This window comes from Schistocerca serialis, chromosome 10, assembly GCF_023864345.2.
Source record: "Schistocerca serialis cubense isolate TAMUIC-IGC-003099 chromosome 10, iqSchSeri2.2, whole genome shotgun sequence".
NCBI classification, from domain to species: Eukaryota; Metazoa; Arthropoda; class Insecta; order Orthoptera; family Acrididae; genus Schistocerca; species Schistocerca serialis.
This window is the reverse complement of record NC_064647.1, coordinates 36,885,366-36,901,932: the sequence shown is the minus strand read 5'-3', so window position 1 is coordinate 36,901,932 and position 16,567 is coordinate 36,885,366. Positions and strand designations below refer to the sequence as shown.

The 16,567-nt window shown below is 41.4% G+C and overlaps 1 protein-coding gene across 5 annotated transcripts in view; it reads right to left on the bottom strand.

Annotated features, from left to right (window-relative positions):
* The window catches only part of LOC126425232 (spectrin beta chain), a 535,456-nt gene that overhangs the window by 23,594 nt on the left and 495,295 nt on the right, over window positions 1–16,567 (bottom strand). For 3 of the 5 annotated variants that reach the window (XM_050088188.1, XM_050088189.1, XM_050088192.1), the window contains one exon: window positions 2,231–2,449. The exons of the other annotated variants lie outside the window; for them this stretch is intronic. In XM_050088188.1, the coding sequence (XP_049944145.1) occupies window positions 2,231–2,449 (219 nt within the window). The remainder of the gene's footprint in view (window positions 1–2,230; window positions 2,450–16,567) is intronic. 5 annotated transcript variants of the gene reach the window in all.

The following is a 16,567-nucleotide window of genomic DNA, read 5'->3' as shown; positions in this document are numbered from 1 at the left end:
CGACAATTCAGCAATGACAGCACTGATTGATTCTGCATTCATCTGAATGAAGGATTTGGAAAGAGGAAGTAGAAAATTTGCCATGGTTTTTGCAAAGGAATTGTCTTAGTATTTTTGCCCTCACAGAATTTCCTTGGTGCAGTTTAATCCCGAAACTATCAACTAAGTACTATGGTATTTACAGAAAACCTTTTTCATGTAGAAAAATGGAAGAGGAAGAAGAAGAAGAAGAAGAAGAAGAAGGGGAGGGGAGGAGCAGCGTGAAGGATGTGAACTACAAGAAAAGAGGCAATCCCACAACTGCTTTCCACATCTACTTATTTGGGATACCTTGTGTGAAGGAAACATTCAACTTCGTAACTACATACACTCAGTAGCCCATAAACAACAAACTGCTGCTCTCCTGCCAACTGTTACGAAATTTTCCTTCCTGTACGTAACATTAAAACTCTGCGCAATATTTCAAGTTCCACATTTTAATAATCATTGCACTTTGTGCTCTTCTTCACAAGTCAGTGCGATGCTGATTCCAGAACCATCTCGACAATTTTATGTGAGTGATCACAGCACATACCTGAAGAGTAAAAAAATTACAAGTAGCACACAAAGATGTATGTAGCTCAGATACATCAAAAAGGAGATACACACGAGCCTGGAAAGGGTGGGAGGGAGCAAAAGTAACAATTTTATTACCTTTTGTTCCACAGTGGAATAATTACTGCAGAAACTACACAAAATGCTGTGAGTTTTTGAGCAGCTCATACTTACACAGCAGCCACATTCTCCGGATGAATGATCCTTGTAGTACAAATGCTAGTAACAACACAACATTATCAAGACACTCACATAAGCTACAATGATAAACAAAACAAAAAGCTGGTGTACAAATGGGTACAACAATTGTATCAAATTCTACACTACTAGAGTTATGGCCAAATTAGCAGACATTTTACTTAAGCAGAAAAAAGGGAGAAAAGAAAAAATAGGGTTCAGAATAAATGCAGAGACAAATCTTTTACCTACCATCCTTCTAATCGTGGTGTGGTATTAATGAAGAATATGGAATACTTTCAAAATTTTTATTACGTTGCTCCTGAATGTAAATTAACAGTATCTTTATAGCTCTTGTTCAGGGGATGGTGCACACCGATTATCAGCACCAATGAATTATTTCACAGATTCCAGAAATAATATTTTTTAAACTATGGAATTATATTGTAAACCACAGAGTGCCAGCGATTTCAAGCAGTGTTTACTTCAACGTTGGTCTTTAATGCACACGCCTACAAAGGATTGCACGGGGGGAGGGGGGGGGAGATCAATATTATTTAGAAGGAATCAAAAATATAACCACGCTTCTGATGGCATCCTGTGGCCTTTTTCTATTTTTCTATAAAGGCTGTGACAGGCAAAAGATTGAGATGGGAGAAAGTTGAACAGACTGGGGAGAAGTAGGGGACATGATTACAGGGGGAATAGTAATAAAAAGTAACGGGTGGGCGAGGCAGGAGGAAGTCAGCAACAACATCATGCAAAAGGGGTGGGAAGAGTCTTTAGGTGATTGAACAAATCACTGTTTTACTAATTTAAAACGAAATTAACTCTCTTTCGCTTATGTACACATTGTTTCACTGTATTCAGGGTGAGTCAGAAAGGACTTTACAACTTTGGAATGATACAGTAATTTATTGAGAGATCTTACATCATCGGTAGATGTGACATTTTGTATCAAACAACCTCAAGTTTGATTCATGTAGTGCAGTACCCCATTCCGCAACGAGGAGCACCCAGCATAGTACAACATTAAAATGGCTACCTCCACTAGTGTGGAGCGTGCTCACTGTGCATTTTGGTTTCGTGAAATAAACTCTGGCGAATCAAAAGCAGGGCCGTTTGCTACAAAGTGACAACTATCGATTCTGTAATTTATCTCAGTAAATTTCTATAGCATTCCAAAGTTGTCAAGTCCTGTTTGACTCTTCCTGTATAACATTCTCACTGAATAGACTTATTTCACTATGTCACACAAACCTCACCATTGGGTGTTCATGTTGCTTACATAATAATTTCAACACTCACAAATAAGAGCTATAAAGTCCTCAGAATAGGTCACGAATGGGCTTCGATAAAGGCCAGACGAGTGACGAATCCCAGCCTCATCGAATACAATGTGTGTACTTTACCACGGCGTCTCCTCATTCGGTATTCCAACCTCCACCAAAGACCTTACCAGCTGCAGCGCGCTCCAATGTGCCCTCGTCGTCACTGTGTGCGCCGGACGTGCCAGCCTTCGGAGACCTGCGCCACGAGCGCAGGCTGCGGAAAGGTGACTTGGAACGCGAGCGGTCTTTCTTCCTGTCCAGGCTGGCTGTGGCGCCCGGGCCGGCCGGCGTCACCGGCGGCGATGTGACGGCCACCGGCTCCTTTGTCGGACGGGGCCGAGGGGTAGCTGTGAGCGGGTCAGGGATCGGGTCAGGGACCACTTACGGGAGCACAAACATGAATGTGTCAGCCAATTGCACATCTGAACTGTCAGCAGAATCGGTTGCCAGATTACGATGCCGTCGCAGATGTGAGAGAGCTCTCGTGCAGTTTGCGAAGACGAAAGTGATTATAACTTTGTAGGACAATTTTCATACGCAGGACACTCTTCCTTTCCTCTTTTCTTCAATGCCTATCTTAATTTAATACACATAAATATATTAAAGAAAAATGTTGAAAGTACGTTGGGTATATGGGCAACCAATGAAGAAGTACTAAGTCAAATTTAGCAGAACAGACTAAGAAAGGACAGGTTAATAAGTCACTTCCAGAGTCATCACGGAGTTGCCAGTTTAGTAACGTGAGGGGTAGAAAGTGGGAAGGGAGGCCAAGACTCAACTGTACTAAGCAGTTTATGTTGGATTTAGGCTACAGTGCTTCAGCAGAGGTGGAATGATTGCACTGATTAGTCCAACCAACCTTTGAACAGAGGACCAAAAGGACAACTTAAAAAACTCTCAAGCACGAAACAAACTCACTACAAGAATAATTGCCATTGACATTGAAATGCAATGACTTGTTTATTATGTGCTGTGGTATCATATTTTGACAAAATTCTGGGTGTTCACAAAGAACATTCTTCTGTCATAGAAAAGTAATTTTAACAATCTACAATGTCTGTTTTTGAAATCCACACAAACCCTTTTTCAATTCTCTGGGAGTTCTAATTCTTCTGTTCTTGCACATTTACCATCTCGTGAGGTTTGCTATAAGTAGTGTGGACTCATTCAACAGGAACTACATAATTCACTCAACGAGCACTTGATAGAAAAAAAAAAAATTTCATTTGGATAAAACTCTCTCAACAATTACAAAGAAAAGTGTGTTGCATTCTGTAAACTATTCTCAAGTGGTTACCGAGAAACTGAATGAATATGAATCATCAGAAGTCCAGGTTTTCAACCGTAGCTAAGAGGAATTATGTGAAATACATTTGTGTTGACCTGCTGCACACCAAATAGATATTACTCAGGTGGCCACACGGCACCCGACACAAAACAAATTAAGAATAAAGAAATAATCGTCTTTCTAATGCAGCTACTGTTAAGCAATGAAAAGCTTCTGTTAATGTCGAATACAATTTCCCTTTTATTATATGTGATAAGGTACTGAGGAAAAAGAAAGTTCTCGATGTCCCAATTCATTATTTACGTAAAATGTTGCACAAAGCTAAAAATCAGATGCCTGAAAGGCAACCACAAGGGATGTTCACACAGGAACACTGTTCCTGTTTCTGACTCTCTGGTACACAATTTCTGTATGAAAACACGCAACAGACATACGCAACAGAATGAAGGTTCTAGCCGATGCGACTTCCTAATGTACATCACTCACCGCCCATGCCCATTGCTAACTGAGCAATCCTCCGTCCTTCATGTTCTCACATAAGGCATTGGCATTTAGTTGGCAAATATGACTTATTTTCAGAACCCTTTATCAGTTATCAAAAGCAACATTCACGTGATACTCAGTACGCCCTTTTCTTGCATAATATACTGTGAACTGTGGGTGAAGGGCAACACACGTTCCAAACTCCTAGATTTCCTGAAAGTGATTGTTACAATGACATTCTGAAGGCTGTTAACAAAGGTCCAAGAATACGGACTAGACTCTCAGATTAGCAAGTGCTTTAAAGGCTTCTTAAGTAATAGAACTCTGTACACTGTTCTTGGTGGCAAGTTTCATCAGAACAAATATATCACCAGGAATGTCACAGTAAAATGTAATAAGACTGCTCCTTTTCTCTATAGATACGAATGATCTGTCAGACAGAGTAACACTTTGTCAATGTTTGCTGGAGACACTACAGTATCAGGGAAAGTGTCACAGTTAATGTGATGGCAGGAGGATACAGAATGAACTGGACAGACACTCTACTTGGTGCGATGAATGACAACTTACTCCAAATGTGACAAAATGTAAGGTACTACATATGAATAGGAATACAGTATTAGTGGTGTGCAACTTGACACCATCACATAGACTAAATATCTAGGCATAATGTTGCAAAGTGAGACGAAATTTGATCAGCACATACGTTCAGCTGTAGGAAAAGCTAAAGGTCAACTTTGGGTTATTGGGACATTTCTAGGATAATGTGTAGTTCATTTATAAAGAATGATCACATATACAACACAACGGAATACAAGTACAACTCATTCTGGAGTACTCCCCAAGTGTTTGGAATGCCCACCAGGTCAGATTAAAAGAAGATATTGAAGCAATTTAAAGGCCTGCTGCTATATTTGTTATCAACAGGTTTGATCAATGTGTGTTATGGAAATTCTCTATGAACTCAAATGAGAGCTCCTGGAGGGAGGAAGACATTCTTCCCACAAAACACTACTGAGAAAGTTTAGAGAATCATTATTTGAGACAGGCTGCAGAACAATTCTACTGCCATCAACATAGGCTCCTCATACGGAAGGAAAAAAAAAAAAAAATTACACACACACACACACACACACACACACACACGCACGCACACGCACGCACTCATGTGACATGAACAAATTACATGAATGGGAAGGAAATCTATAGATATAATGTGCAGGTACAAACAATGACTATAGTTTTAAAACAAATTGGATGATTTATTCAAGAGAAAGAGCTTTACAGATTGAGCAAGTCAATACTGCATTCTGCATTGGTCCACCTCTGGCCCTAATGCCATCAGTTAACCACATTGGCATTGATTTGATAGTTCTTGTAAGTCCTCCTGACAGGTATCATACAAAATTGTTCAATTGGCACGTTAGATGCTCAAAATCCCTAGCTGGTTGGGGGGCTCTGTCCATAATACTCAGAACATTCTGAATTTGGGAGAGATCCAGAGAACTTGCTAGCCAATGTACAGTTTGGCAAGCAGAAAGACGAGCAGTAGAAACCCTCACCACCTGTGGGTGGGCATTATCTTGCCGAAATGGAAGCCCACGATCGCTTACCGTGAAAGGCAACAAAAGAGAGTAGAATTTTGTCGACATACTACTGCAGATGACAACCAAAGGGGTACTGCTATGAAATGAAGCGGCACCCCCGGCCACACTCCCGGCTGTCAGGCTGTACAGCGGGGGACAGTCAGGTTAATATCCCACCACTCTCTCAGGTGTTTCCAGACAGGTCTCTGCCCATCATCGAGGCTCACTTCAAAAAGCGAAAGTCACCGCCGGAGACAGTCGCACTGCAGTCAAACGGGATTTCACGCTGAAGGCGTATCTGGAGATGGCCCGGACAGCGGTGCGTCACTAACCCTACTGTCACCGACCATACGGCCCAACAGCTGTGGCCAACAGTCTAGGGTGGCATTTCTTTTTCGTACCAGAATGCCTTTAGTTTCGATCAGTGGCACCCTTACGGCACGATACTTCGACGACGTTCTACAACCCATTTTGTTGCCCGTTACAGAAAGCCATCCCAGGCTCACATTTCGGCAAAATAATGCCTGTCTGCACACAAAGAGTGTTTCTGCTGCTCGTATTTGTGCCTGCCAAACACTACCTTACCCAACAAGGTCGTCCGATAACTCCCAAATTGAGAATGTTCTGAGCAGTAGAGACAGGTCCCTCCAACCAGCTCGGGATTTTGACGATCTAATTTGCCCGTCAGGCAGAAATTGGCACCGTATCCCTCAGGAGGATATCTGACAACTAAATCAGTGCCAAGATGAATAGCTGCTTCCATTAGGACCAGAGTGTACCAACTAGCTATTGATATGCTCAATTTGTGAAGCTCTTTTTCTCGCGTAACTCATCCAATTTTTCAGAAATTTTAACCATTTGTCTGTCTGTTCGTGCTTGCGGTCAACAAGGCCTTTGTTGGAGGGGGGAGAGGACACACACACACACACACACACACACACACACACACACACACACACACACACGGGGGAACATACAACATTCAAGGACAAGATGGGGAGAGGGTAGGTCAGCTAGGCAGTCAGGAGGTTAGACCGGGGAGCGGGCGAGAGAGCGAGAGAGAGAGAGAGAGAGAGAGAGAGAGAGAGAGAGAGAGAGAGAGAAGGGGGGATTGTTGTCGGGGGGAGGGGGGGGGGGGGGGGACAAGAGAAGTAAAAAAAGACTGCTTGTATATTAGTGGAATAGATGGCTGTGTAGTGCTGGAATGGGAAGGGGCTACACGGGTAACGACAATGACTAAGAGGTAAAAGCCAGCAGTGTTGTGGCAACGTAGGATATATTGCAGGGGAGTTCCCACCTGTGCAAGTCAGAAAAGCTGATGTTGGTGGGAAGGATCCAGATGGCACAGGCTGTGAAGAAGTCATCAAAATGAAGAATGTTGTGTTGGGCGCAGCAACTGGTGTTTCAGCTGTCCCTCGGCCACAGTTTGTCGGTACCTGTTCGTGCAGACAGACAGCTTTTTGGCTGTCGTGCCCACATAGAATGTGGCACAATAGTTGCAGTTTAGCTTGTAGATCACGTGACTGGTTTCACAGGTAGCCTTGCCTTTGGTGCACTGGAGGGAGGATGTATGGGACAGGTCTTGCATATAGGTATATTACAGGGATATGCGTTCGTCACTACAAGTGCAATGGCCATGGGTGGATAAGGTGTACGGAAGGGATCTCTCGGTATGGAATGGGTGTCAGATGTCGAAGTGAAGGTATTGCTGGTGATTGGTAGGTTTGATATGGATGGAGATACTGATGTAGCTATTTTTCAGGTGGAGGTCAACATTGAGGAAGATGGCTTGTTGGGTTGAGTAGGACAAAGTGAAGCAAATGGGGAAGAATGTCTTGAGGTTCTGGAGGAATGTGGATAGGGTTTCCCCACACTCAATCCAGATCACGAAAAGGTCATAAGTGAATCTGAACTAGGTGAGAGGTTTGAGATTTTGGATGTTTGGGGAGGATTTCTCTAGACTGACCATGAAGAGCTTGGCATAGAGGGAAGCCAAGCAGATGCCCATATCCATATCCTGGGTTGGTTTGTAGATAATGCCTTCAAAGGAGAAGTAATTGTGAGAAGATATAGTTGGTCAGGGTGACTAGGAAGAAAGTTATAGATTAGAATCCGTTGGGTGCCGGGAAAGGTGATGGTCGATAGCGGTAAGGCCCTGGATGTTAGTTTAGTTAGATGTTGGTTTAAAGGGAGGTCGTATCAATAGTGCCAAGCGGGACACCATGCGGTAAAGGAATGGGAACTGTGGAGAGACTGGAGTAAATGGCTGGTATCTTCTATATAGAAGGGTAGGCTGTGTGTAACTGGTTGAACGTATTGGTCTATGAAAGTGGAGATTCTCTCACTGGGGGTACAGTAACCAGCCACACTGGGGCATCCTGAATGGTTGGATTTATGGGCTTCGGGAAGCATGTAGAAGATAGAGATGCAGGGAACAGTAGAGATGAGGAGAGGTGTGGACTCTAGGGAGAGGTTCTTGGATGGGCCCCAGGATCTGAGGAGAGACTGGAGATCCTGCCGAATCTGGAATGGGTTAGCTGTGGCAGGGTTTGCAGGTGGATGAATCTGACATCTGGCAGAGTCTTCCTGCCTGGTAATCCTTGCGGTTCAAAACAACAGTGGTGGAGTGTTTGTCAGAAGGTAAGATTACAGGGTGAGATCAGTTTTTAGATGGTGGATTATGGTTCTTTCTGCAAATGTAAGGTTAGTTTGCATGTTGAGAGATTTGGGGACTGATAGTGAGGCAAGGTTCAAGGTTAAGATATTCTGGAAAGTTAACAGGGGTGATTTGGGGGCAGTGAAGGTGGATCACTGTTGGGCAGAGGAGCGAACTGAGTCAGGCAAGGTACAATCAGCAACACCTCCACTTTGACAGCTGGCACCCCTTCCATACCAAGAAATCCCTTCCATACAGCACAGCCACCCGTGGCTGTTGCATCTGTAGTGACAAGCGGTCCCTCTAGAAATATACTGAGGGTCTTACTGAGCTCTTCACAGATTGTAATTACCGTCCCAATCTTGTACAAAAATAGATCGCCCGTGCCGTATCTCTCCAGTCACGCACCACCTCCCAAAGTTCCACCCAACTGAATAACATTCTCCGCTAGGGCTTCAACTACCTCTCGCCGTGCCCTGAAATGAGGAATGTACTACCCACTATCCTTCCCACCCCTCCCACAATGGTATTCAATTGTCCACATTACCTACACAATACCATCATCCACGAATACACAATCCCTGCTCCCAACCCCTCGCCTCGTAGCTTATATCCCTGTAATAGACATAGATGCAACATCTGTCCCATATATAGTCTCACATCCACCTACTCCAGTGCAATCACAAGCATCGCCTACCCCATCAAAGGCAGGACTACCTGTGAAATGAGTCATGTGATCTACAAGTTAAGCTGCAACTACTGTGCTGCATTTTATGTGGGCATGACAACCAAAAAGCTGTCTGCACGAATGACTACCAACAAATTGTGGCCAAGAAACCACTGGACCACCCTGTTACTGAGCACACCACTCAATACAACGTTTTTCATTTCAACGACTGCTTCACAGCCTTTACCATCTGGGTCCTTCCTACCAACACCAGCTTTTTCGAACTGTGCAGATAGGAATTCTCCCTGCAGTGTATCCTATGTTCCCTTAACCCTCCTGGCCTCAGCAGCAAGATGGTCACCCGAGTGTACGTGCACGCACGTGTTCGTGTTGTCTATTTCCAACGAAGGCCTTGTTGACCGAAAGCTCACTTCTTGATGTCCTTCCGTTGTGCCTTTCTGCGACTCAGCATCTCTGCTACAAGGTGAGTGGCAACTATCCGTTTCATAATACTGTTACATTTCATCCTGGATTTTCCATTACTGATCATATAGTCCATATCCATGGCCCTCATGACCACTACTTAGTGGATTCCAATCACATCAACATCATTCCAAGTACTTCAGAATTAGAAATAGTTATAGTTATAATTTAGGGAGATTTTTGTGCGGGTTAATGTTATGTGCCTGACAACTTCAAGCAAGTGTAACAGCACAATGAGGGCACACATCAGAGATACATATTGAAGAACAGAGGAAAACAAGTTTTTGCCTGAGTATTAAAAAGGACACAGTTTGAAGTTTTCTTCCTTTTATTATTAAACTAACTGCAGAAACTTGTAAAACTGGTAAATGGTGATTCCATGTTACTGGAAGTAACTATATGGCAACTACAAGTGAACATAATAAATTACACTAATACTAAGTCGTTATTAACTGCAGCACGCAACTTCATCACTCTCCTGACAGAGATGTGTAAATTGGCCAAGACACAAGAATAAAAATGCAGACACTCACACACATGCACGAAACCCTTGCCTGATTGCATTGGAACAGTGCCAGAGCTCATCACTTCCAAACTAGATAAAAACCAAGAATGGTTGGGTTGTCAACTGCCATTTACGTGCAAAATCATGTTATATGCCAGCAGTTGGACAACTTTCATTACTGAACTGGCACTGATCTCAGCATAATCAATGAAGAGGGAACACTACAAAAATTTAGCAGTTGCACACAAAATACAAGAAAAGACAACCATCCAAAAGCAAGCGAAAGCATAAAATAGGAGTTCATTCCTACAGTGCACATGCAACAATTGTTGGGAACATTTACAGCATTAGCCTGATATCACTATACTGGTGAAAGCATTACATAGAGGAATTATTCTGCAAATGTTCCCAAGATATAATTGCTACTTACCTGTAAAGATGGCACCTTCCTCCAATTGAAAGATGCATGCCTTTCAAAATTAGAATTCCATGCTATTCACAATGCAATGTGGCATTCTCTCTAAGGCTACTTGTTCCTTATAAACAAGAGCATGAAAAATACAGAATTTTCAGAAAATGGGCAAGTGTAACATAGTTGTCACAATGAATGACAGCTAATAATATGTTAAGACCACTATCTCACGCAAGCAATATTTTACCATCTTTAGGCTTGGAAATCAAAAGCTAACATTAATATTAACAAGAATTTAAATGATTAACCGTCAATACATGCTTGTCATTGAGTGTGACACTTTTGAAGTAGTGATTCAGCTTTTAATGTGATCTATAAGAAGGACTGCTACTACTGTAGACATTGTCTTATTTGTTTTACCGGCCTCTCTTCTGCAAACACAGTTTTATAAATAATATGGGAGTCAGTATTTTATGACTGAAATAAAGGACTATTTGGGCTTTTATTTAAAACTGTTTCAATGCTCACTGAAATAATTTTTATTATGCTTACAAATGATTTTTTGTGATCATAGACAGTTCTCATGTTTAAAACTACTTTCATTGCCCAATTCCCCCCCACCCCCAACCCTTTCTTCTATATTATTTCTATGCATCCTCGGCGCCCCTCAACCAACACACAGGTTTCTTGTAAAAGCTAAATTGTGAATAATGAAAGTAATTTTAAACAGGGGACCTGTTTATGATCTTGCTAAGCCCATTTGTAGGCAAACCACAATTGTTACAACGACCACTGAAGGTACTTAAAATAAAAGATGCCTATTCCAAAGAAGACTATTACATGAAAAAAATGATGGAATAGCTCCTATAGTGCTTGTTCCTGATGTGTTCAGCTGCACAACTTTCCCACCCACCACTTTTTTTTGTACAGGTGTCACATAGTTATCTTTCAACTGTGTATAAATTTCAGAGTGAGTACAGAATAGACTGATCAAATAAAACACAATTTATAGTACCACCCAACTGTCCACAAGGATGCACGGCCACTGGCAAACTGTTGCCGAGAGCAAAGTCCACTACCCTCTGGCACACCACGCAGCTGAACATAATGTGCTCTATTTCAATGGCTGCTTCACTAACCGATCCATTTGGATCCTCCCCTCCACTGCCAGCTTTTTTGAACTGCACAGATGGGAGTTATCTTTACAATACATTCTCCACTCTCAAAATTATCCCGGCCTCAAACTGCGGTAACATACTGTCCCCTCACTGTCCACGTAACAGTCTCCACCCTCTCTGCACTATCACCCCCTCCCACCTTCCATTTGCCAGCCTCTGCCAACTCATCCACCCACATTTCCCCAGTCTTCTCCTTTCTCACGACCTCCCTGCTCCACAGCCTCCTAACGCTACGCCTGTTGGCAGTCTAGTCCCTGCACGTTCTGCCAGACAACAGTGCACTTCTCTCCCCTCACTCTTACACTGCTATCCCTTTTCCTTCCCCGTCCTCTCCCTTCCATTCCATGTGACAGCTGCACTCTGGTCAACACTGCCAGAGATGATGATACAAGGGGTGTTTGAAAAGTCCGTGCAAAAATAAGAACTACTTACATGTTTGGGGTAAACCTTTTTTATTTTTCAACTGTCTCCTTTTAGACTTACACACTTTGTCCAACACTGTTCTAATTTGTTGATCCCTTCCGAATAATAGGAATTGTCCAAGTCTGTAAAATAGCTATTAGTAGTTGCAATTACCTCCTCGTTTGAATAAAATCTTTGTCCCGCCAGCCATTTCTTCAACTTGGGGAACAAATAGTAGTCTGAGGGAACCAAGTCTGGAGAATAGGGGACATGTGAAATGAGTTGGAATACTATTTCCATTAATTTTGAGACCACAACTGCTGAGGAGTGTGCTGGTGCAATGTCATGATAGAAAAGGACTTTTTTGCAGTCCAATTGCCAGCAGTTTTCTTCCAGCTCGGTTTTCAAAAGGTTCAATAACAGTAAATAATATGCTCCTGTAATAGTTTTACCCTTTTTCAGATAGTCAATGAGGATTATCCCTTTTGAATCCCAAAAGACAGTCGCCATAACCTTTCCTGCTGAAGGAATGGTCTTCGTCTTTTTGGTGCAGATTCTCCCTTGGTAAACCATTGTTTAGATTGTTGTTTGGTCTCAGGATTATAGTAATGTATCCATGTTTCATCCACAGTGACAAAATGGATTCTTCCTGAACAGCTGCAAACCATCCTTGCAACATTTCACACAATTCCATTTTTGGTCAAGCAGGGCAATCGCGGAACCCATCTTGTGGATAGCTTTCTCATGTCCAAATGTTTATGCAAAATATTATGTACCTGTTCATTCGAGGTGCTCACAGCACTAGCAATCTCGCACACCTTAACTCTTCTGTCATCCACCACCATATCGTGGATTTTATCAATGATTTCTGGAGTCGTAACCTCCACAGTGTGTCCAGAACGTTCAGCATCACTTGTGCCCATATGGCCACTCCGAAAATTTTGAAACCACTTATAAACTGATCTAATCGAAGGTGCAGAGTCACCATTATGTTTATCAAGCTTCTCTTTAGTCTCCTCAAGCATTTCGCCTTTCATAAAGTAATGTTTAATCATCACACGAAATTCTTTTTCGTCCATTGTTGACAATGACTTGACTTCCTTAATTCATACGAATGCCAAACACAAAGAAATAGACGAATATGGCTGAAACTTGGTGTGCATTCTTTCCAAAGATGCTACTAACTAAACATGACCTCAATACGCACCGGTGGTGCCATCTCTTGGACTTTGCATGGACTTTTCAAACGCCCCTCGTAATGTAAGCGTGAGGTGTGCTTTCTTGTGTGAATGAATGTGTGTGTGCGCACGCTTTTTCTCTTATTTTCTGACGAAGGCTGTGGACAAAAGTTTGTGTGCAAGTACCTTTTAACTGTGCCTGTCTGCAACTTAATGTACCATCTTGTTAAAAAGCCCTAAAATATATTTCAGTACATGTACAAAAAAAACAGGAGTTACTGAAATCATATTTTGTGTGAGAAAATTTTCAGTTAATGATTTCAAAATGTTTCATCAACATGTCCATCACTGCATACAGCTTACAGGATGACGCTTCCACATCAAGTGCATCCGACAGTATCCAATATCCTCAGAAATGAATCTTGACTAGTCTAGAAACATTATACATTTTTGACAAATGTAGTGATGTTCAAGCAATTAAGTGATCCGCTTCTACTGTAACAGTGTGACACTTTACGTTTTGACCGATGTATTTTTGTCAGCAGCATTTTCTTACGGTTATAGAGTGGAAGGAATGAACAAGCAATGAATTTAACCAATTAACAAAGTAAATAAAGTCCAGATTAGACAGCTAAAAGGTTAACCGGTCACAAATTACATCGACACACAACGACAGACATACACGGTAGCAACTATGGGAACGCGATGTCAGGAAGTACACACATTTAGTACTGGCAGTACCAGATACTTTCTATTTCAGTGACATGGACCACTGTTTCAACATCCCACTTATTTAAATTTTTCTCAAAACAGCGTTAGTTTTAAATTGGAGAGATCAGTTTCTGGTTGCATTACTCTGGCCTAAAATGCATCACTGACGAACATCGTAACTACAATAGTGTCAAAGCTTACTAACATTAAAGCTTCTGTTGTGTACTGTAAACACTTTAATGAGTAACCTTACAGCGTTAGGCTCTTGCACTACCTGACTAGAACTACCTCTAGGTAACACTTCCTAGTGCTTCCACATATCAAACCATTTCTGATTATGTAGCTTTAAAGCCTGTATCAACTTATAATAACTGAACATTTTTTACAAACAACATAGGATTCATGAAACATCTGAGATGTGCAAGCTCCTCTTACGTATCAGAGTAGCCTGGTTCTGCTTTACAGTTTTCATTAAGTCTTGAAACCTACATGTCAGATACTGTCTACTAGTCTTAATCACAAATCTTCAAGCAAAATATTAACGTATGTTGCAGGTTATGTAGTAGTCATTCTGCCACACTTCTGTAACAATAACATTAAACCCAATTCTTTTGCCATCACAAGTCTGTGAGTGCAAGTGAGCAGTATGCCATCACTGGCATAAGACATCACCTTGTGACATAAATCGCTATACTGCTCCTACCGATCCGCCACACACTTTTAGCTTAGTTTGTTCCTCTTTCCATGGTTACCAGTTTCACACACCAAAAATTACGTAACAAATTAGACCTCCCTCTCTTCCCAATAACTGAGGAAACTGAGTATCAAAAAAACATATTCCGATCAATTTTATTATCTTTTTTTATGGTAAGGAATTTCACACATTGCACAAGTGTAAATGACACCGATAATGCTATTTACAAAAGCTGTGAAGCTTAAAGGAAATATTGTGTGTGTGTGTGTGTGTGTGTGTGTGTGTGTGTGTGTGTGTATTACCCCTTTAGTTTCTTGTGAAAACTTGTGGTTATTCCTTCAGTTGACACTATGGAGACCAAGTCTGAGCACAGCTTGGGTGGCAACTTTGTGTTTAAAAAACCATGCCCGAGTATATGTAAGGCCATGATTTTCCCAATGCGGAAACCACTTATCACTTGAAAAATGGACTCATTTTGTATGAGGACAATGTACGGGTATCTAGCAATCTACCCCTTGGCTGGTGCTGCCTTCTGTTGTAAATATCTAGAATTTAAAAAAAAAAAAACCACATTAGCAAACTTAACACTTGCTGTCATGAATGGCTGAGTCAATATAATTTCAGCAACGTAATTTTGTACATGTGCTCTTTAGGTTTTGCGTTTTGCTATAATTCTGCAACAAATACGACATGTTTGTTGAGTGAACAAAAAACTTTGGAAGCTCAATAGGAAGAAATTGCTCAACAACTCACGTTACACTTCTTTCTTGGAAGTAAAATCGTACTTTCTGTCATAATTACTACAAAATATGTAATCTACCAGAGAATTAAAATAAATATGAAAAATAAATCTTTAAGTCTGGCCCTTTTCCAGTTGTACTATTCCTGAAGACACATTGATAGTATATGTGCCAGTAACGCTTTAAATAACGGCATAAATGACCGGTTTCCTATGCCCAATATTCTTCTAAGTGACCAGCCTCCAAAGTGTTAATGATTATAATTACTATTAAAACAGAAATCATCTCATTTTAATGGTCTTGACACAAATCAAGTGCCATTAATTGGATATGAAATGCCACAGCAACATTGTAACAAACATACGTGGTTCTACAATAGATTCATAATCCTATATTACTTTTATAGTAGATGAAATGCGTGTTTTACTGCTGCCTAATTACCTTTAAGGCCTGCAACTGTATTATTAATGATAAAAAATAAGGAAATTACTGCACCAGTTACATTATTACTGAAAAACACAAAGTGTGTAAGGCATTTATTAAAACAGTCAAGTGCTGTAGTTGAAAGCCATGCTTACACAACTACAACACATAGCAGTGTAATTCCGATTGATGATCTCCAAGTGTGAATAATACAGAAAAAAGAGAAAAAACTTGGGGATGGGGGCAGGGAGGGGAGTGGAGGGGGAGGTGGATGGGAAGAGAGGGATTCTTTAACCATGTGACAGAAGGTGTAAGAAATGCTGTACGTTGAATAACGGGCATGAAAAATGAGTAAAACCAAATGTATTTAAGAAGAGTGTTATAGAAGGATAACCACTGTTGTTCAGTTCTCATGTTGAAGTAATGATCCAAATTTCAGTCCTATGCTACACATGCAGCTTAAATTAATACCAGCTCTAAAGTTCATAGCTGATTTGGTCCTCCCAGCCAAAAATACTAACAATTCAGAAAAAAAAATTGTTGAATGAAGTTCACAGATTCCTTGGAACAGAATTTTTGCCATTTTAAGACATAGTGCTCTCTGTTATTAGCAAATCCAAAAATTCTGTAAATTAAAAGTAGAGGTGTGTGATCTTAGGCTTCCTCAGAGTGTTGCCACCTTTAACTGCGTCATACAGACGGTGAGAATATTTTGGCACACTGACTCATTGCCACCCTCACAAGTGGTGCTGGAGGTGGCCGATAGCAACAAGCCAGCCTGCCAAAACCCTGCATCATCTACAAGCAGCCACATGGCTGAACAGCTGAAAGCAATCCAAACTTGTGAGAGAGATTTACCTAATCTTGTGTGTTTACACAACAAGTTGTGCAATAAATTTCTTTACAGTCGCGGCTTTCATAGTTACAGTGTTCTGTGTAAGTCAACACAGTGCGACTTTGTGGCCACAAACGTCTCTTCTACGCACTACAGAGGATAGTACATGTACGTGCCTTGTGTTGTGGCTTTTTTTTCCCCTGTATGTTGCCCTGATGTTACAC